The sequence below is a fragment of the Mastigoproctus giganteus genome, chromosome 4 (assembly GCF_048544385.1).
Source record: "Mastigoproctus giganteus isolate SK-2022 chromosome 4, ASM4854438v1, whole genome shotgun sequence".
Classification (NCBI taxonomy): Eukaryota; Metazoa; Arthropoda; class Arachnida; order Uropygi; family Thelyphonidae; genus Mastigoproctus; species Mastigoproctus giganteus.
The window spans coordinates 43331951-43353553 of record NC_143578.1 but is presented as its reverse complement, the minus strand read 5'-3'; the positions used below and the strand labels follow the sequence as shown (position 1 = coordinate 43353553).

General features: G+C 39.2%; 1 protein-coding gene across 1 annotated transcript in view; it reads left to right on the top strand.

The window, feature by feature from the left end:
* Positions 1–21116, top strand: part of LOC150086676 (transcriptional regulator ERG homolog) — a 28564-nt gene extending 7448 nt beyond the window's left edge. The window contains exons 3-4 of the mRNA XM_090372221.1: positions 9468–9515; positions 20578–21116. Of these exons, the coding sequence (XP_090228347.1) occupies positions 9468–9515; positions 20578–21116 (587 nt within the window). The remainder of the gene's footprint in view (positions 1–9467; positions 9516–20577) is intronic.
* Positions 21117–21603: the final 487 nt, after the last annotated feature.

Below are 21603 nucleotides of genomic sequence, written 5' to 3'. Positions count from 1 at the left end.
ATACTAACGGTTTATAATAACTGCGGTAAACTGATATGTTTATCGCGTTTAGTATAAACTGAAGCCACAAGAGACCAAGTGAATTGTTTTGCATACTTTTCCATGTACTTAAAACTTTGAAAGCTGTCTTCATTATTGTCAATTTAACTGACTAGACATTAATCAGTGTAGCTTGTAATAATCCAGTCACGATTAAAATTTCAAAATTAGAGACAGAAATACAAATGAAAATACAATGAGCTTAAAAGTAAAAGTCCATACATTTTCCTCGAACAGGAGGCATGTTGTTGTGTAAGAACAAAATTCTTACACTTATCCTAGCGAATGTTATGTTATAAATATTATAACATAACAAGAAAAAATATGTATATATTAAATAATATTATTTACATAAGATGATTTTCAGCTTAGATTGCGATCGCTCTGTACCATACAGTCAAGTAGGGGAGGATTATCGTAACAACGGGGGGGTAGCTGGACGGTACACAAGACAATGGGAGCACTGGAACACTAGTACAAAGGGAGCACCGCAAGGCCAGTTCATGGTCGCATAAACAGAAAGTGAGCAACTCTTTGGAAGAAAAGAACAAGGCAACCGACTCCCCCTTGTGGAGAGGAAGATTTTAAGAACTAAGAGGGTGAAGGAAACCCTGGATGCGATATACACTATGGGAAATGGCTAGCCGCTAGATGAAACAGACCGACTCCTTGAGCACTTATTAATTTCAAGGAGAGGTAGAGAAGAAACAGAGTGGACTAATAGCGGTAAGTGAATCGGGAATGATCACAAGGAAATATCTAGAAATTTCTAGACGCCCAGTAGTTCATCGAAGTTGCTGGAAATTTCGTAAACAGGAAGTTACCCCAGGAGAGGGAAGGGCCAAGAAAAACGGAAGAAGTGGGAGAGAGCGAATGAGAATAATGAGATGATGAAGAACGAACGACGATTGGATCAAAGTAGAATGAGCGGCTGAAACAAAAAGGAGATGCAAGACAGGAAAGAGAGTTAGGAGTTTTTTTGGGAGAGTTGGGAGTTTTGGCAGTTTGGAAGTTTTTGAGAGTTCCCGTGGAGATACCTGAGTGATGTGCGGCTGGAAAGAAATCCCGAGAAGTGCCGGGGGAATCGCCAGAAAGTAGCGGACAGAGAAATGAGTTGTGGGAGTTGCTGTTTAAGAGTTGTTGAAATAGGAAGGAGATAACCGATGATAGATGGAAACACATATGCTGGAGCTGAGTAAAAAGGATCGAAAAGCCTCGGTATAGAAAGATAAGGAAGAGCTACATAGCCAGGCTTCTTGATAAAGCAGTAAGAAGAGTCCTGATAATTCTATTATGCTTCCCAGTTCCGTCGAACTGATCAGACGCCCAAAAAGCAGGCCGGAGCAACTTATTTAATAGCCGTATGGAAAGAAGAGCGAGTTCCTGAACGTAGGAGAATCCCTGTAGATGAGCAGCAGTTCCTTTGCCGATGAATAATTCCAGTTGGAGCCTGATGATGCCCTATGCTGTTGATGATGGTCGCCCCTGAACTGAGAAAAGGTTGTGTAAAGGGTGATTCCCTAAGTTATTATGTAAGTACGAGATAATAATTTTAAGCTAGATTTGAGGGGAAGGACTTTAGAAAAATGTCTATTTAGTTGATAGTAGATTTGGTATTGTTTAGTATAAAAGGAAGAAAAGGGTTCATAGATGTATGTACTTCATCTCAAGGATAAGTTAAAGCAAGGAAGATTTAGATACATATACTCGAGACTGGTATGTTCTAAGTTAAGATGTAAAGGTGGTCTATGTACATGAAACGTTACAAGATATTAAGATTGAATTATTTTGGAAGGGATAAATTAATGAAAGATTATAGCGGGGATTTATAAATTTAGGACAATATCCATAGAGGTGTTAAGCTCACTGCTGTAATTCCAGTTGGGAAGTTTAACTGTTAGAAAGTAAAAATAATGTTATGAGATGTAACCTAAACCAGAAGGAGAAAAGGCAGAAAGACACGAAGAGACATAATATATCAGTTGCGATTAATTTTACATCTTAACACACATATAATGCCAGTAATTAACATTATACCAATTGATGTTGTATGATACAATTCTTTAATGTATATACTGTGAAATAAACAAATTTGTATGTTTATCATGTGTAGTATTGAGTCATTCTGAATACTCAGCCAGTCCAGAGGAGACATACACGAACTATTATTCCCCCAGAATCTGTGATCTTCTGTGCAGTATACAAGTCAGGTGTTAACGTGGAGGGGGATAAATTAAGGGGGAAATTTAATTGAGAATACAAAATTAAAAGAAGTGGGTCTGGAAGGTTAACGTGATTTATTATTAAAGAAATAAATAATAATAAAAAAAAAAAAAAAAAAAAAAAGTATTAACATCCACTAAACCACCCCCCACAGTTGAAAGGGATTATACCAATCTTTGACGGAAAAGGAAAACGAAGGGCGTTCATTTGTTTTTAAATGCAAAATCATATTCAAATAACTTAATATTAAACGAAAAAAAAGTAGAAGCCAACGGCCTTAGAGATTTTTTTATGAAAACCCCAATAAGTACTATATTAGAATCTAATGCTTAGTAGAGTGCATGGGTTGGAGGTTGTGAAGATGATAAAAGATATTTGTAGACTTGAACTTCTGTAGATTTTAATTTTCAGGAAATACGTATGAAGAAAGGTTGTTCCAGAAAACGGCAGTTGAATGAATAAACGAGGAAGATGAAAAGTTAGTTCTGTGAGTTTGAAGTTGGACAGCAAATGGATGTTGGCTGGTGGTACGTGTTCGGACTGTTTTGAAAGAGAGAGCAGGAATTATAGAAGCCAATTCAGAAGAACAGTGCCCATGGAAGTATCTGTAGAAAATGCATGCAGCAGAAACAGTACGTCTATGAAACAGCGAGTGGAGAGACTCTGTGAAAGATGAGTCATAAATTAACCTAACTGACATCTTCTGAATGGAATCAAGAAGCCTGAGAGAGGTTTTGGGGGCACCACCCCAGATGTGGGAACAATATTCCATAGCAGGGCGGATTTGCGATTTATACAGAGTGAGCAGCTGTTTGGGAGAAAAGTAACGCCGAGAGCGAAAGAGAAAACCAAGTTTTTTAGATGCAGAGAAAGCAATATTTGTAATGTGCTTGTGCCAAGAGAGATTAGAAGTCAGGGTAATCCCCAAAAGAGATATATCATTTTGCCTAGAAATCGGAGTGTCACTAAAGATAAGCATAGGAGCAGAAGAATCCTTTTTGCAAGATATAAGACAAGACTCAGTTTTAGAAGGATTGAAATCAACTAAGTTGTCTTTGCCCCACTGGAGAATTACCTGAAGATCGGCATTTCAGGAATTGGTAGTGGATATTCGAGAAGTTGAAGCTGATTGAGCAGGGCAAGGTTTCTCAAATGGAAAGTGGAATGCAATGTGCTATCATCGGCAGAACTATGGATAGGATTTCTCGTCAATGGAAGAATGTCATTAATATACAAGAGGAAAAGAGTGGGGGAACGGACTGAACCTTGTGGGAGACCATCATTAGTGGAGAATTTAGAAGACAGAGAGCGATCTACCATCACCCTCAGTGAACGGTCAGAGAAAAAAAATTGGATAACCAATTACTAAAAACAGTTGGCAAACCATAAGATAAAAGCTAGTTTAGAAGACCTTTATGCCAAACACGATCGAAAGCCTTTGAGATGTCAAGAGCTAGTGTTTCACCGAACTTTTCTATGGAATTTGTCCATAAATGGGTAACATAAGCCAGAATATCACCAGTGGATCGACACTGACGGAATCCATACTGGCGATCGTTGATCAGACAGAAGGTTTCTAGGTAGTTTAAGAGTTGGCGGTTAATTGATTTCTCCCTTACTTTAGAAAGAGTAGAAGTAATTGCAATGGGACGATAATTGGATGGGAGGGATTTGTCACCCTTTTAAGAACTGGCTGGATATGAGCAAATTTCCAAGCATAAGGAAAAACACCTTTGGAATAAGAAAGCGAAAAAGAAGGTGGCAAAAACAGGAGTAAGTTCAGGAGCACAGGTTTTGAGAACAAGTGGAGAAATACAAATTTGTACTATCAGGATCTGGAGCTTTCTTAGCATCAAGATTAGTCAGAATCCATCTGACATCCTTTTGACGGAAGATCACGGGAGTCATTGAATGGAGTGTGCTGGGAATGGTAGGAGGTGTTTTACCAAGATCATTAATACATGAGTTGGAAGGAAAATGGTATTGCAAGCAGGTTAGCTTTATCCTTGGCTGAAGTGACAACAGAACCATCTGGTTTTGACAGAGGTGGGCAAAAGTTGCGGCAATAGCTTTGGCAGGAGACTAGAATGCTCGGCTACTATTAGGGCAAGAAGCAAATTTTCTACCCTTAGCCTGTTCAGAATCTGGTTTGGACTGATTAATAACTCACAACAACTGCTTTACAGTTGTTGCGAGCTCTGGTGTAGGTGAAAACGAAACTGAAGAATTGGAAGCAAGCCAATTACGATATGCAACGTTGTTCTCTTGAACAGCCTTAACACATTTATTGGAAAACCAAGGTTTAGATAAAGGACGAGATTTTAAGGTGGAGTGTGGGACAAAGGATTTCATTCCTACAAGGATATTATTATATTGGAGTTACCCATAATTGATTACATTAACCCGTGTTTGTGTCTGTAAATTGCGTGTTTTCTCTGGTCAATTTGCCTGTTGCCTCTTGTAGGAACAGTTACTTGTTCCTACAAGAATAATTTCACTGACACGATCTGAGCAAATGTTGACATCAGAAGGTTTGAAACAGTAATCCGACAAAGGAAAAGAAGAAAAGGAATCTCGCAGGTCATCCATTTTGCATTCTTGTAACGCCAAACAACATGAGGTTGGAAATAGCCAAGATTGTTTCTTCTCCGTTGGAGAAGAAACAATCACCAAGTTATGATCTGAAGTGCCTAAAGGACCTCTCACTTCGACCGTGTACTTAGAAGGGTTGTTTGTGAGAGAAAAAGATCAAGTTTGATGGTCGAATGGTTAGGATTGTTCGGTATTCTGTTAGGTAAATGAACAATCTGTGCGAGGTCATTAGTAATTACAAAAGCAATCTTGATCAGCTAGGTCTGTGTTACTAGAAAACGGAAGCCAGCTGCAGTTGTGAACATTAAAATCACCAAGGAAAATTACCTCACTGGGGAAAATCAAGTTGCAAAGAGAGGAAGTCAAAGAGTTCCAAGTGATTAGTGGAGTTGGGAGAACGGTAGAGACAACAGATGAATTTGACACAATGAGGTAGAGAGATTTTAAGCAAAAGAAGATCGAAAAGAGGAGATTTAAAATTACCAAGTCTCTGACAGGGAATATCTGGACGGATATATGCACAAGTACCACCTTTGAGGCGAAAGGAATCATGCAGCGAATAATTTGGGCAACTGAGATGAGCAGTGGTTGAATCAACCGATAACTGAGATTGTGTCAGAAAAAGTACATGGGATTTGGCAGGCTGTAAGGGTAAATGGACATCGTTGAGATTATAATTGAGACCACATATATTTGTGAAATGAATTAGGAAGTTCTTGGGAGGTTTAGATCTTTTCGCAGATAAGTTTGCTCTATTATATACTTTATTTATACAACGTACAAGTTAGTGAAACGCATCATATTAATACGCAGCTAAACTCTGAATTAGCAAAAATATGCAAAGGGAACATTGTTTAAGTTATATCTCATATTGTGAATACCTTCACAACGAATTGCCATGATATTGCACTACTTCGAATAAGTAACGCTTCACCAAAGGAGAAGACCGTTGTTACTTATTCTCAGCGGATACCACCATCCAGACGGCACCGGTTTGAAATATTGTATGGGATAAATTTCTCGGTTATCCTCATACTATCCCTATTAGACTTAGAAAAGAGATAAAGATGTAGGAAGGTGATAGCAGGAGATGTAGAGGAAGGAAATGCCGTAGAAGGAAGAAAGGGACAGTTGCTCCTTCAACTCACACTCAAAGCTCATATATTCCTCGAATAGGCAACGCTTCCCCAGTAGAGAAGATTGTTGTTACCTATTCGAGGAAACTCAGTGGCCATCAGGCATCCCAGACGGCACCGTTTCAGGGCTATTTTGTATTTGTGTGGGATAATAACTCGACTATCCACTTGTCCCTATTAGACTTAGAAAAGCAAAAAGGTAGAGGAAAAGTAATAGTGGGAGTGGAAGAGGAAAAGAAATGGTGTAGAAGAATGAAAGGGACAGTAACTCCTTCGACTCACACCACTCAAAAACTCCTCGAATAGGCAACGCTTCCCCAGTGGAGAAGGCTGTTGTTGCCTATTCTTGGAAACTCCGGACATCATCAGGCTTCCCCTGGTGCCGTTTCAGGGCTATTTGGCCCTTCTTCGGTTGGTGGGGTGATGCAATGATGACAAAACAGTTATGAAGTATAACTCCACAATATGAGAGATGCCTAATGGTGTATAACATAAATTAAGACTGAAATACGTTAAGAGCTTTAGCCTCAGGCTGCGAGAGATTTAGACAATTATTTAGAAACTAAAGCCTTTAACTTATTTCAATACTTCCTTTATATACTAGATTTATTAGATAGTATGAATCAGAGCTGTAATACTCAATATGTTCTACGTTGATAATAATATTAATAAAATAATAAGAGGAGTTTACCTCAATATAGTACGGAGAACATTTCCGTGTTCTACGTACTATATTGAGGTAAACTCCTCTTATTATTTTACTAATACTAGATTTATATACTTCATACTATAAACAGAAATATTTATTATTATATTTTTTTTAATCATAAAAACAAAAAATGCACGGTTTCTATTTATCATCTGTCGGCATCACACATTAATAATAAGTAATAAAAGTTAAATAATTGCATGGTTTTAGTTAAGGGATCTCTACTCTGAAAGGAATTCTCTATCTTCTGAGAAATTCGATAATAGGCAATAATATGTTTATGGATTTTTTGAAAAGTTGTAAAAGGATGCGAGTTATACTAGTTTATTTAATTTACTAAATAATTTAACAGGGATACGCTGTCGTATTCTGTTCGAAATTTTAGTTTGAATTAAATAAATAAATAAATCATTTATATCCATTAATATAGCGAAGTCCATCACAATACAAATAAAAACATGCGGTTTTGTGAGTGAGCACAGGTACCGCGTACAAGAATAGAATACCCTGCTGGTGGTATATTTTTGAGCAGATTAATTAGATGTAATGCTGAATTTTGAAATAATGTTCTTCCTTCCCGCTTTAATTGTCTGCGCGGTTGCACAGTGGTATTGTCCCCTTCCCCACCGAGTGCCTGGGTTCGAATCGCGTCGATGACTCGAAGAACTTTAATTGGGATTTTTTTTCACTCCGTGGCTGAGTTAGTCTATCTCAGGCGTAGATGGCAAGTTTTTCGTCTACCAAATCGACCAGAGAACACATGCAATTTACAGACCCAATACACATGAGTAGTTGAATTAACATTCTGGGTGACCCTAACAAATAGCTTTTGTTTTCCCAGTTTAATTTCCCCTCTTTAACTATCCTCTCGACTTCTTTTTTTTTTTTTTTTGTTTCACTTTCTCTTTTTCAGGAAGCTCAGGCGACCCTAGCAGAGACTAGCCAGACAGTGAATTTTCTCTGGGACTTAGTGGTGGGAAATTTAGAATAACAATAGAACATAACACTACTCTAACACAAAACAATACACAACACGCACTTCTGGCACAGAGTTGTTTACTTCACGTGAGTACTAATGGCGGAGTTGTGGGAAACCACCGGTGGCGCCGCTCCCCATACACTATGGCGTGACTATGCCACTATGTTAAAGAGATCACTGTTTTAGAAATCTGCTAACACCTAGCGGTAGGATCGGCTGTGACGCCATCTTCTCGGCGTGGGATCACGGCACAGGCTCTTGCCTGCGGCCTACGCTGCCTTCTCTGGGCATGCGTTCTCTTGTAGTTATCTTTTGTGATCATGCCTCCTTACTGTTTCTTGTTATGGATCTTAACTTTTCTCCTTAACCATTCTTAACGGTACTCTCCGACTAGTGGCTCCTCCTCCTTGCCTTGGGATCCCCTATGCCGTGGTCTCAGCTTTGCCTCCTCTCTTCTTCCCCTCCCCCTTTAGTGGTTATAATCCCTGTCGTCCGACATCTATCATAATAGGCCTGAGTTCGAGTCCCGTCAATGATGCAAGGAATTTTTACAAGGCCGCCGTAGCCAAGTGGTCACGCGCGCGGGTGCGTAAGTACACGTGTCTTGAGTGACCAGGGTTCGAGCCAGTGACTGCTAAATACGGTGCTGTTTCTTGTATTCTGTCTATCTTGTGAATTCCTCTGACCGTTTGGTCGTCCCGGAGTATAAACAGAAAATTTATTTTTATTTTTAATCCCTCCTTGCTTTGCTGGGGTTCGGTTTACGACAGGTAAACCAAACCCCAGCAAACCCCAAGGTGTCCCTCTGCCGACCTGGCCGGCTCTCCGTTCCGTGGACAGATGATGGAATGTCCTTTCCTGGTGAAGGGACATTTGGTAACTAAGTGGCCAGATGGACAACACGAACAACACATTACTCACGATACTCACACTGATCACACCCGCATCCTGGCCTTGGCAGATTTTGCTTCTTCAGCGTGACACTTTTATGCGGTTTTGTGGGACAATGCCGGTAGGTACTGCTTACAGATACACACTATGCCAACTACGTTTAAGAGATCAGTTTAGCAAAGAGGGAGATATTCATTTTATCGCGAAGCTTCAATTTTTTGATTTTAAGATTAGTACGGGTTCTGTTGTTTTTGATTTAATGACTAGTAAGCCGTATAAGCGTATTATGTCTGTATTCAAGGACGATTTACAGGTTGTGAGGGCTGAAAATCCCGAAATAACTGACAGAAAAAATTCGACTTCCCCAGCCTGAGATCGGCTAACTACAGCCTCTACTGAACAAGAAATTCCTCCAGTCGTCGACGGGACCACTCCAAATGAGCGATATCACTAAACACTCACGGACGGCTTGTGTTTTGAATAGCAAAGAGATTATAAGAATAACATTCAACCATTCGTGTATCCAGTATTAATTTGCTACGAATTTTTTCAAGGTTATTTGGGGATCATCAGTCCATATTATCAAACTAGACTTAGATAGGGGTCAAACGTTAAATATTTCATCCCAAACATTCCACGAGTTCACCTGTAGAAGGAGGCAAACTGGGCGATTAGGCGCTGGTTAACAGCTTTTCCTTGTATCAAACTAGATGGAGGTTTTCTTTGTCTGTTGTGTTGTACTTAGATATGGCAGGAATAACGATCCATCTTTTATACCGCAGAATCGCTACTCTTTCCATGGATTATTTTAACTACGATGAATTTATGTAGGCCTACAACAAGAGAAAAATGTGTTGTGCCGTGATCATAGAGATAATGAAAACTCTTGTCTTTTCAGATCCATATCAATTCTTAAACTCTAGTGGGACTCGACTTCCATCTCAAGGTAAGAAATCCTTTGGATACCGAAGTTATTTTATTCTTTTTGATTCAGTATTATTTCATGTATTTCGATTCAAAAGTTACTGAGAAAAGTGATTTATCATCATCCATCCATCTGATGTCTAATTTCAGTTAAAGGATGAGATAAGCAAAGTTATAATTAGTATTAACCGTTAACAATTAATGTACAATTAACCAATACATATCCACGCGTAAGCACTATATTCTTTATGGTCATAGGTAAACATTAGCTGAGTGGTTTTCGACCTTTTTTTTAATAATGGCACCCCTAAGTAATTTATTTTATTTTGTGGAGCCCCTATTCAATTTCTGCCTGTTAGATCCGATTCTCTCTCTATATATGGCAGTCCAAACGGCAATTCTAAATGCATTTGAGGCCAGATCAGAAATGGCGGTTGTTTATGCCGATATCGAAGCTGCTTTTTGATAGCCTCAACATCTCAGCCCTTCTGAATCTCCTAACCAATTTCTTTCGGATCAAAGGTGACGTTTTCGCTTTTCTGCACTCGCTGCTCTGGAATAGAACAGTGTAACTCACTCATCGCAACCTCTCCTATACCCGATCCATCAATGCAGGTGTGCCGCAAAGTGGCGTTTTATCGGGGCTACTTTTTACCGCCCTCCTTATTCCGTTTGTGTGTAACAGAGATGATGTTATTACCTACGCCGACGATATAAAGTTCCTAACGGAAATACCACCATCAGCCGACAGAGGAGTGATCACATCGGAAATCTGTAATAAGATCCCAGCTTTCTCTAGCCATCTCAACCATTTCGGTCTTAAACTGAACCCCCAAAAATCCGTTATTTTGGTTTTCTCTCTGAAGAAGTGTCCCACATTCATACAACCCTCACTGGAGGGTGCAGTTATTCCAAGTGTAACTAAACACAAAGATCTCGGTGTAACCTTCGACCCAAACCTTAGGTTCAACTGTCACATCGAATGTGTTCTATGCAAGATCAGCCGAATGCGCTGGATTGCCCGTCAACATCTTCTTCATAACACAGACGCAAGAACCACAATCAGACATCTGGAAACCGTTGTGTATCCTACCTTTCTGTATGCCTCTGAAATATGGGATTTACAAAACACATTAGAGGATATGAGAAAAGTCTTAGAACTGGAGGAAAAGAATAATTAAATTATAGACAAACAGAAGCTAATTGGAGATACAATGAAGGCGATTTTGACACATCTGAAAGTAATTAACGGATGATATGAAAAAGATAGATTTCGGAAGATTGGAACTGATGGAACTGGAGGATGCAAGAACAGGAAGGACCATGTACATATGGATTCACTTCTCAAAACTAACAGTTAGTTCCAGCGAGAGTCGGTTGGACATTCAGTCGACTACACAATTGGTCGACGATGCAGTTGGTTGACAGAACAGTTGGCCGATGCGATTATTAGGCTTAATACATTAATTTTTATTTGCTTTTAATTAAAAAATAGTGAAATACAGCGAAACCCTGTATTTACTTGATCGGTATTTGCGTTTTCTCGCTATTTACCACAACAAATGTGGAAAGGATCTCCTACGAAATCATTATTTGCTTGTAAAATAATTGCCCGCAATTAAAATCAGCCTTTAAGAACAATAAAAGTACTCTTCAGATAAAGTGAGATGGGAAAAAAGGGAACGTTCGGTTTATCAGGTTCAGTATAAACAAGCTCAAGTGCTGTTCATCGGCATGAGACAGCAGACTCACTATAAGAGGATAAAATCACATTTAATAAAAATGTGATTTTATTTTATATGGATATCAAAGAAAACATGCAAGGAAACAATGTCTGAGCACACCTTTTCAAAATGGAACCCAAGCCGCCTTAGTAACTCCCTTTACAGAAAATCACTCAAAAATTAGACCAACATTAAGAGAGCGACAGAATTATCAAATAATTATTATCGATAACGCTAAAGTTGCAATCAATGGCTTTCAGAAGAAAACCACCACGGCTTGCTAGATTCCTACTCTTTATTAAAATCAGCAGAATTTACATCGCACAACTATTTCTTCACATCTTTCAGATGGTGTGTGTGTGTGTGTGTGTGTGTGTGTGTGTGTGTGTGTGTGTGTGTGTGTGTGTGTGTGTGTGTGTGTGCGTGCGCGCGCACGCGCGCGTTAAGCTCCAAAGCAACCAATGCTATTGGGCTTCAGTGTATTATGTCTCTAAATTGCGTATATTTTATGGTCGATTTGCCCGTTTTCTGGACGGAAAACCAGAGTTTCTTAGAGAAAACCTTGCTGTTCTTGCCTGACACCGATTAACTCAGCAAAGAAATGAAAAAAATCTCCAAAATATTCCTCGCGTCACTGACGGGAATCGAATCCAGACCTTTTCCACTCGGCGAACATATCTTTCAGATAACCATACCTTTTCCCAAACCTGAAAAACCTACTACATTACACAAGTTCACAAAAACCACCTTTAATCTGTAAAATACAATAGTTATCAGACCCAATCTTTTCCAAAAAATTTCGAAAAAACAATACTAAATACTATCATTCATCACAGCTTTGGGTATAAACCCGGGTATCTAACGTTCTGCTAAAACTCGAAGGTCAAGAACCATAAATTCAAGGAAATCTTTATTTCAATTTCAATGTCTCTTAACGACAAGCAACTGGACATTATCTATTTATACTTTGCATTCGCTTTTGACAATTTGATAATTTTCCCGTCCTACTATTGCTATCATCTTAAAAGAATATTTCCCCATAACTCACTACATCTTGAATATAATCCAAGAGACTTATAATTGGCATTAACGAAATATCCAAATCGACGTGTCAAGTCAGGCGGGAAGTCTCTAAAAGAAAAGCCCCATCTAAGAAAGAGTGTAGCATCCTGTTTGCCACTCTTTCTTAGCACAGAACCAAAAGAAATGTGTCGTATATGCAGATGATGTGAAATTCGTCACCTCCAACGATCAGAAAACAGTTAAGCAATACAACAAAGGTGTATGTGTAACAATCATTGAGTTAGAAAAGTACTTAACACTTGCACTGAGCTACGGTTAATTGAGAACACGACAGCACAAATGGCTTTCACCAAAAGGAGAATAAAAAACAATTCACCATGTCTTATAAAAGGAATTTAATGAAAAAAAAAACTCACTTCAATAACATGTCGGGCTCTCTTTAGACAGTCTCTGCATCATCCAAGACGTTATGGCACATTTCACTCTCCTGAGCAGGCATTCCACCAAAGAACGATAATATGCGGCGGATATAGTGCTCCATTTCTCTTGCAGAATCGTGACCAGTTGAACCATCGACGTGGAAATTTTTATCTACCCCCTCGCCCGACGTTCCCGTTTATTTCATGAGGTTTTAATGTGACTCTGCGTCATCCATTCCAACTTTTGTACATTCATGTCAATGAGCCGATTCACAAACAGCATCAGCAGTATGGTATGTGACAATTATCCTTTAGAAACAATTTTTTTTAATGGGGTTTTAGGAGCATCAGCGACTAAGGCGATGTTGTCCGTATACAGTATACTATCTGTAAATTGCGTGAGTTGATCAATTTTTCTGTTTGCCAAACTAAAAATCCGAGTTTCTGGAAGAAAAAAAACCGTTCCTTCGCCTGAGACCGACAAACTCGGCCACGTCGTGAAAAGGCCCATAAAAATTCCTCACGTAATGGACGGGGTTCGAACTTCGGTCTTTTCCACCCGGCGTGGGAAGTATGATGATTCTGCCAACTGTGCTATGGGTCTGTATAGTATGGTAGGCATTGGTGTTCGTGGTTCTCTGAACAACTATAAACGATCCTACGCCACACGGTATAAGGTATGTTAGTGTCTAACGGCTCCTGGGATTTCTCCCATCTCCGCGGGTGTACATTGTATCGGGGCCAGAGATTTGAAGTGTGTGGGGGTCATGTGCTGTATATTGTGTTGTGCCCTTTGTTCCTCCGGTCTATTAGCCGCCGAGCCCCTAGTGGGACCCGACGTTACCACACCATGCCACGGGGAGGCTGACCGGGTGTACCACTGTAGCTAGAGTACTCTGGCGGGTCCTGCCACCTACTTTCCTGGGATTTCAGTGGCTAGGACCAGATTTAAGAATGAGATGATCGCTGTTTCTTGAGCAACGGTTGTAAGTTTAACAGAGCGTAGGGTTGTTCGCTGATAGCTTGTTCTAGGGCCAAATAGGTCGGGCAGTAATTTTGATGTTTTTCGATTTAGACCTGTGGGGCATGCGTGTGTGTGTATATATAAATATATATATATACACACACGCACACACACATATATATATATATATAAACTAAAAAAAAAAAAAAAAAAAAAACGTTGTGCAAGAGAAAAGTAAGGGAGGAAGACAGTAGACTGGAGGGTAGGAAACAGAAGAAAGGGGCCAATAGGGAAGATGGCCCCTGATGACAGTGTGGCATGCCCAGTACCTCACCAGAGAGAGGAGCGGGGTGGCGGGTGGACGAAAGCCACCACCCCCACAAAAAAAAAAAAAAAAAATTCTGTAAGAGAAAAATAGGGGGGGGGGAGTAAAAGAACGGATGGCAGGAAACAGAAGAAAGAAGCCGAAAAAAAAAAAAAAAAAATGAGAGAGAGATATACCCCGCAAGTTCAGGGTAGGTACAGCTAGCACGGCCAGTCAGTTGGAGCCGACAACTTGCTGGAAATCCAGCTGTGTGAGTGCTGCTATGGTGGATGTGTCATGTTTAGTAAGGTCTAGTTCAGGTGCCGTCATTGGGACTCCATTTGGTGAGTCTGTGTCGCATCCAGACTGAAGGCTGGTCCAGTAGTCCATCAGAACGAACAGTGGGGGTGGTCAAAACCGGGAGTCCAAGAATGATGGTCAAGTGCAGGGATCGATGCTAGGCCTCTTCTTGATGAAATATGTCACGTCTGGTCGAGAGAAGTTTGTCCAGGAATCAATGATGAGGAATTTGTCAAGGTATGTGTGGACCCTGTCTTTTATTGCACTGCTGGTCAAGTCTTGTGCAAGTTGGTCCAAGGCGTTAGCATCCATGGCTCAATGATGCGTAGCAACAATTGGCAGTCATGGTTGTTATGACCTATTGATTCGGATACTAAGGTGGTGATAGCGCTTTCTGCCTGGTAAATAAGTCCATTGCAAATTGAGTCAGAGCTCGGTAAGTTTCTTCATTCTGTAGGGTGAGGTGTTCTTGATTTTGGTAGTTGAAGCGTAGTTTTGTTATTAGGATCCTCCTGAAGTCCTCGTAGATTTCACAGCTGTGGGCAAGGTGCTCCCACGTCGTCAAACTGTAACTCCATCTCCTCCGAACTCCATGCACTCCAGCAGCAGATGTTCTGCAGGCATCCTCCACACCCGCACATCTGACTAGAACATGGTTCCTCTACAGAACCGATTTCCACTACATTAGGCCGGCTACAGTGTCCAGTACATCGAGGCAAGATTGTTGCAAGGTTTATGCTCCGCTGCTCTCCAATGAAAATCGGGGCTGTGGAGCTCTTTCATAATGCATTCGTAGAGACCTCACTCCTCCCCTTCCCGCTGTTAACACATTAAACCCATAGCTGGTGTTTACAGAGCGTCTATCTGACGAGATTGTTGTCCTACTTTTCCGAGTACGTGTTTCATTCCACAGCCTTGGCGTACGTTGCTAGATGGTGGTAGTACCATCACACTTTCACTTCGTGATAACAACACTGACGATCCACTTTGGATGATGCAGAGACTGTCAACAATTGCAAAAATCGAAAAGCCAAGTATGTGACATCAACACAACTCTCGAAATCAGTCAGCTGGCCTCTACGCGCAATTTCAGAATAACTAGCTCGTGTTGCTCATGTGCCTTCCCTAAATACCGGTCTGAATCACTTGTTATCCGGGAAGGTTCATGGGTCTATGAAAACAGGAGTAGTGTCATACACTTTTTGGAGGGTAGTATATTTTTAAAAGGTATCACCCATCTCACTATGTGTATCTCATATTTGGTATTCTGTATGTCGGAAAAGTGGTATTAAATCCTTCCTAGGACCAGAATAATGTTTTTTTTAAGATGGTTAATCATTATGGTGTTTCAAATCAAACATTGTATATACTAATCTTTGATATTTCTTATGCAGACAAGCTTATGACAAAAAACATTTCAACACTTGCAAAGCTCCCAACTGTGAGACTTGGCTAGTCAAAGGTGGATGACGGTGACGAGTCCTTCGTGGCATAAAGGAAGATAGCGATGTATAAGGAAGAACCACCACTGAGAATTGTTTACTCAGCTGAAAACCTTGCGACGATTTTGCTGCCAGTATGCTCCGGATTTACAATAAGCGCATAGATCCTGAAAGATTATGCAAAAATAAAACCACAGGACAGAAATCTTTCAAAATACATACCTGAAAATTTACCTTTCAGCGTAGCTGAGTTTCCGATTAATTCAAAATTCAAGTTCACAGATAAAAATAAAAAACCGTTTAACTGTTTAAAAGCAGTTAAAAAATGATCTGCAAAGTCCTCTTTGGGGTTATATTATATTGTTGAATATCGTATTGTTGTAAATATGTGTTGTATATGTGCTTAAACGTTCCACTAATTTTGTTAAATCTTTAAACGTAACAATATTATCAATATTATTTTTTATTGACAACTTAAAAGAATAGAATGAAATAATAAGTATTGTGAGTCTTAAATATTAATCTTGGGTGTCAAAAAATTGTATAACAGAGTAGACTAATCTGCAACATGTGTTGGAGTACCTCACTTTTGGATAATGGATAATTCCAGTCACGTGACAGCAAGATGACAGTATACCAGTGAACGGTATCATATAAATGGAATGTGCATTTGATGGTAAATGGATGAAAGTGGGAGGACAAAAGGACCCACACAGCAAGCATAACCATTCTCCACATACCAGAAAGAATGGGACAGGCAAAATAAACTATTGGAAACATCGTTTAGGGAGGACCGCATCAACATGAAAATGCTTAGTTTCAGAATGAAACGTTCGTTTAAGGAGTTAATATGGTGAACCTACCATTTCCAGTTCAGACCCAAATGTGAATTCAATCGAATGCCTGTGTGCGGAATGATTTTGAAAGAAAATTGAGAGACAGAAAAATTTAATTTTCCTGATTTTCTTGTATCAGTTTCTAGCTCTATGAATTTTTAATTATTTCCCTCCCCCTACACCATATGGTTTTTCTTTTAGTGTCCTAAATACATTGGAAGTTAGCGTAGGCGTTATTCCAGTTTGTTATCACACTAATCATCAGCATTCATTACCAAAACAATATCTAAATACGACTTTTCAAAATCCCTTCGAGAAAATTAGTAATAATACTGACATACTATTTGTAACCCGTGTTATAGCATATTCAGGGTGATCCGCTCTCACCTCCCTTCGAATACATTAACTTTTAATTTTTACTTAATTATCAGATTTTTAATTATAAGTTAAATAACTGTCTAAAAAAATAAATATCTCGTTATTTAGACAGGGTCTCGCGGGAAGGCAAGATTTTTGTGTTTGTTCTGCTTTTAGCATCTCATCGGATAATCTTCTGACCTAAGAAGCAGTTCTTAAGAGATCTGATAATTCTATAGTAACAGCCTTTCAAGAATGAAAGAATCCCACAAGGACTAAAATTGACGACTCCTTCATTGTTTCGCTGTTCTTCGATAACAGAATCAGCGCCCTCGTGGGTAGAACCGTTAGTAGAATCGCCGTTCTTTCCCACACCAGGTGGAAAAACGTGAGTTCAAGTCCCATTAATGACGTCAGGGATTTTTAAGTGTCTCTTTCACAACGTGGCTAAATTAGTCGATCTCAAGCGAGGGTAGCTTGGTTTTTCTCCCGAAAACTGTGTTGTTTCGTTCAGCAAATAGAAAATCGACCACAGAACGCATGCAATTTACAGACAGTATACACTTAGCAATATGGCTTTAGTAACACTGCCTTTATAAACAGTACACTGCCTTTGCAGTGTTCTGTTTATAATGAGTCTTGTAAGCCTGTTTATAACCCCAGGGGTTCACATTTGGTGAGTATGGGCTTGGCACACCCAAGGATCCTGAGCTGGATGTGCCACGCCCATACTCACCAGATGTGAGCCTCTCTCTCTCAGGGTAACTCAGAAATTTTTTTTTGGCTGGTGCAGCATAAACCTCAGGCTCCCTTGCACCATATGGCTGATAATACACTGGTGTGCAAAATTTAAGGACCAGTCAGGTTTTCACCTGTAGCTTCTCATAGGAGTCGCCTGGATATGGGAAAAGCATACCAAAGGAACCTCGTGAGGTACAGAAATGATGAAGGAAACAACACCGACACAACAACGGAAACAAAACGGTACAGAGGGACTTTATTCAAAAATGGCAACACAGCACTGGCTGCCATGTGCTGTGTTGTTCCATCACTGCCAAAGATGGAACAAAGGGAAGAGGTGGTCCTCAGTAGGAGATATGGCCACCCCTAATGTCGATGCAGGCTTTGCACCGCCTGTCCATACTTAGAACAATGTTGTTGATAGGTTCTTGCGGTAACATGGTCCATTCCTCTGTCAGCGCCATCTTCAGCTGGTGAACATTTTCTGGTGGGTGTGGACGTGCCGCTAGGCGTCTTCCCAGAGCGTCCCATCTGTGTTCGATGGGATTTAGATCTGTGGAACTGGCAGGCCAATCCATACGAACAATGTCCTCACTTTCCAAAAGCATATCACAGCTGCAGTGCGATGGGGTGTGGCGTTATCATCCATAAACACGAATTCGGGGCCAATGGCACCTCGGAACAGACGCACAGGGGGAAGAATTACCTCAGTACATTAGCGTGCACCAGTTATATTACCGCCTTCCAGTATCTGGAGTTGTGTACGTCCATCCAAGATAACGCCTCCCCAGACGAGAACACCTCGACCGCCATATCGATCCCTTTCAGTGATGTTTGCGGGGTGATACCGTGTACGAATCTCTCGCCAGATCAGCTGACATCCAGAATCGCTGCTGAGACTGAATGTACTCTTTTCAGTAAAGAGTACCTTAAGTAAAGATTTTGTGATTGTAACCTTTAGAAATTGTGTTGGTCCTTAAGTTTTGCACACCAGTATAATAATAATAATAATAATATTTATATTTTACGTTTTACATACCTTGCAGAAAATCTTGTAATTAACGGTCACACGAGGACGCTGTAAAGGTCGGCGAATAATTTTCTGTTGTGAACTACAGTACGATCAATAAAGTTTCAAAGATCAAACCAAAAACAAAACTACTTTAATTAGTTTGCATTGTCTCTGTAATCCTCGTTACCAAGAAAATAAAAATTTTCATGTACACTCGAATTCAGGAATTTTATGTAAAAGTTAACTTCGTTTTATTTTGATGGATATTAAGACAATCGAAGCTAATTTTTTTTTTAATTACGGTATCTGTAATTGCTGTTTCCCTAAAAGGCAAAAGCCAACGATTACTATAAAAATTAATAATTAAAGTAATATTAAATAAGTAAACAAATAATGAATAAAGAATAAATGAATAATAAATTAATCATACGTAACTCAAATTAATAAAATTAATGATACATTAATTAAGTGAGTGACTAATTAGCAAGTTTATTTAAATACATTAATAATAAATGAATTATAAGCTGATTTTTAAATTAAATTCACTTAATTTAACAAGATTAATTATCGCTTGAATTGCTTTTAAAATTATATGTTTACAGAGAGTTTATAAAAATTCCATTTGAATTATTTCTGTGCTTCTTAAGAGTTAATAGAACTCTGTAAGAATTTCTTTTCGATGTATGAAGTACAAGTTTAATACTAAGTTTATGTTCTTATACTACGTTCGTATTTCGTGGCAAACTGAAAACCGCTATAGCGTTAGAATGAACCAGTGTGAAATTAGGGATCACTTAATAACCCTTATCAATAAAATTACCAAAGCGGAGGGGGCATTGAATTGTCTTTGATATCGAAAAGGTAGAGTGTATCACTATAATTATAAACTTCCATAATTCCATACAATATCCAATGGACCTAATGTGAACAGTACCAGACCATTATGGATCATTTTAACAACGTGGCTGAATTAGTCGGTCTTAGGTGAGGGTAGCATGGTTTTCTTCCGGGTAACTCGGCTTTTTCGTCCAGAAAATCGACTACAGAACACACGTAATTTACAGGCGTATTACATACTGCTCAATATGGCCAAGTTTCGTATGGGCCTTAAACCCTACCACAACAACAACCAGACCATTATGTTAACTTATGGTAACACTACCGAATTGCACTACACACAATTTCAGTTTAGACGAAAGTCTGCAGATGATCACGTATACACGAAACCAATTCGTGGGCATTGTACCACACACTGTTGAATTCATCTGATGCGGGGAGCGAGTAGCATGATTCACCACTCCGCATTACCTTCTGTTAATGCTGCAAAATCCACTGCTTCAAATTTATGCAAACGACGTCACAGTTCCAACCAATTGGTCGTCTTGGACTTTTAAGGGGTGCACAGCCATAGTATCTCACACTATGGAGATCTGATCGTAGTTTGTGCAAGCAAGAAGACTATGCAGTTTCTTGCCAACAGGCTCCAAAAATTACCATAATAATTATTGCCTATCAGGCGTTAGGTAATATTACGCATCACGCATCAATACAAGACTGAAGGCAGTCTTGTATTAATGCGTGATGTTTCCATCATCTGAATGAAGTGGTCCACTTTCTCTGTAATGTAATGAAATATTATTCTACTATTTCACTTCCGTGTATTTGACTTAGGTCTTGTACCATCTATCTATTTTTAACTTCCTGTTCCTGAGTATAATGCGAAATCTAGACTGAATCTTTGTTTATCGAACTTAATCATTTTTAAATCATGATAGAGAGTTAAAAGAAGACATACGTTTCTTTAAACGGTGATGAACATTGCTATTACTGTATCATTAGTGATTTTGCTAATCGCGGAATTATTTTTTGTTCATACTAATATTAGTAGTTTCTAGTTAAATTGAATCAAAAGGTGTTTTCTCAGATAAATATATATTATTTTTTTCTTTTTGGTTTATTCAGGTAGCGGACAAATACAACTGTGGCAGTTCCTCCTGGAACTTTTATCGGACAGCACAAATGCAAAATTCATCACTTGGGAAGGAACCGGCGGTGAGTTTAAACTTACAGATCCAGATGAAGTAGCCAGGAGATGGGGTGAACGCAAGGGAAAACCAAATATGAACTATGACAAACTAAGTCGAGCTCTCAGGTATTATTACGACAAAAACATCATGACTAAAGTTCATGGAAAACGATATGCCTACAAGTTTGACTTCCATGGCTTGGCCCAGGCATGGCAGCCAACTCCCAGCGAGGCGAAATCGTATCAGTTTCGTTCGGACTTCTTTTTACCGACCTACCCTTCACAACCATCCAGTATCAATTACTTAAATCCAAGACCAAGGATACTTCCTTGCAATTCTGAGGCCTCACTCCTCAGTCAAGCTGTAGCAGGAAACTATTGGTCAGCTGCATCTTCAACGTGTAACTTCTACCCTTCCACCTTGTCCCATCAGACATTTGGTTCCCATTGCACCACAGAAAGAAATCTCACATAGAAATTGCTGAACATCCACTGAAGCACCAAAAATATTGAAAAATGTGACAATGAAGCTTAATTTATCCGACAATTCCATCTAACGAGAAATTCCGCCATTCTGTCCGATTCAGACTCAATGACAGAGATTTAAAATTCTTATCCTATTAAGAATGTTTACTACTTATCCTATTAAGAATGTTTAATAATTCGTCTTTAAAAAATCCATCAGTTGCTTTGATTAATTTATTTTCAATGTAACGCTGTTTATTTTGTTGCTATTAATACATTTTATTTAAAATTCCTCTTCTAAATATTTATGAATATTTTAAAAATAAATATAAATTAAAAATAAAGTAATTCTGTTTTAATCAATACCCTGTTCGTGACAAAATATACTTAATTACCCATTGGTATGGCAAAAGTGTTTTAAGAAAGCTAAAATTGAACTCCTTTCTGCAAATTTTTCTACATTTGCAGTATACTCTAATAAAATACACGGTTTATTA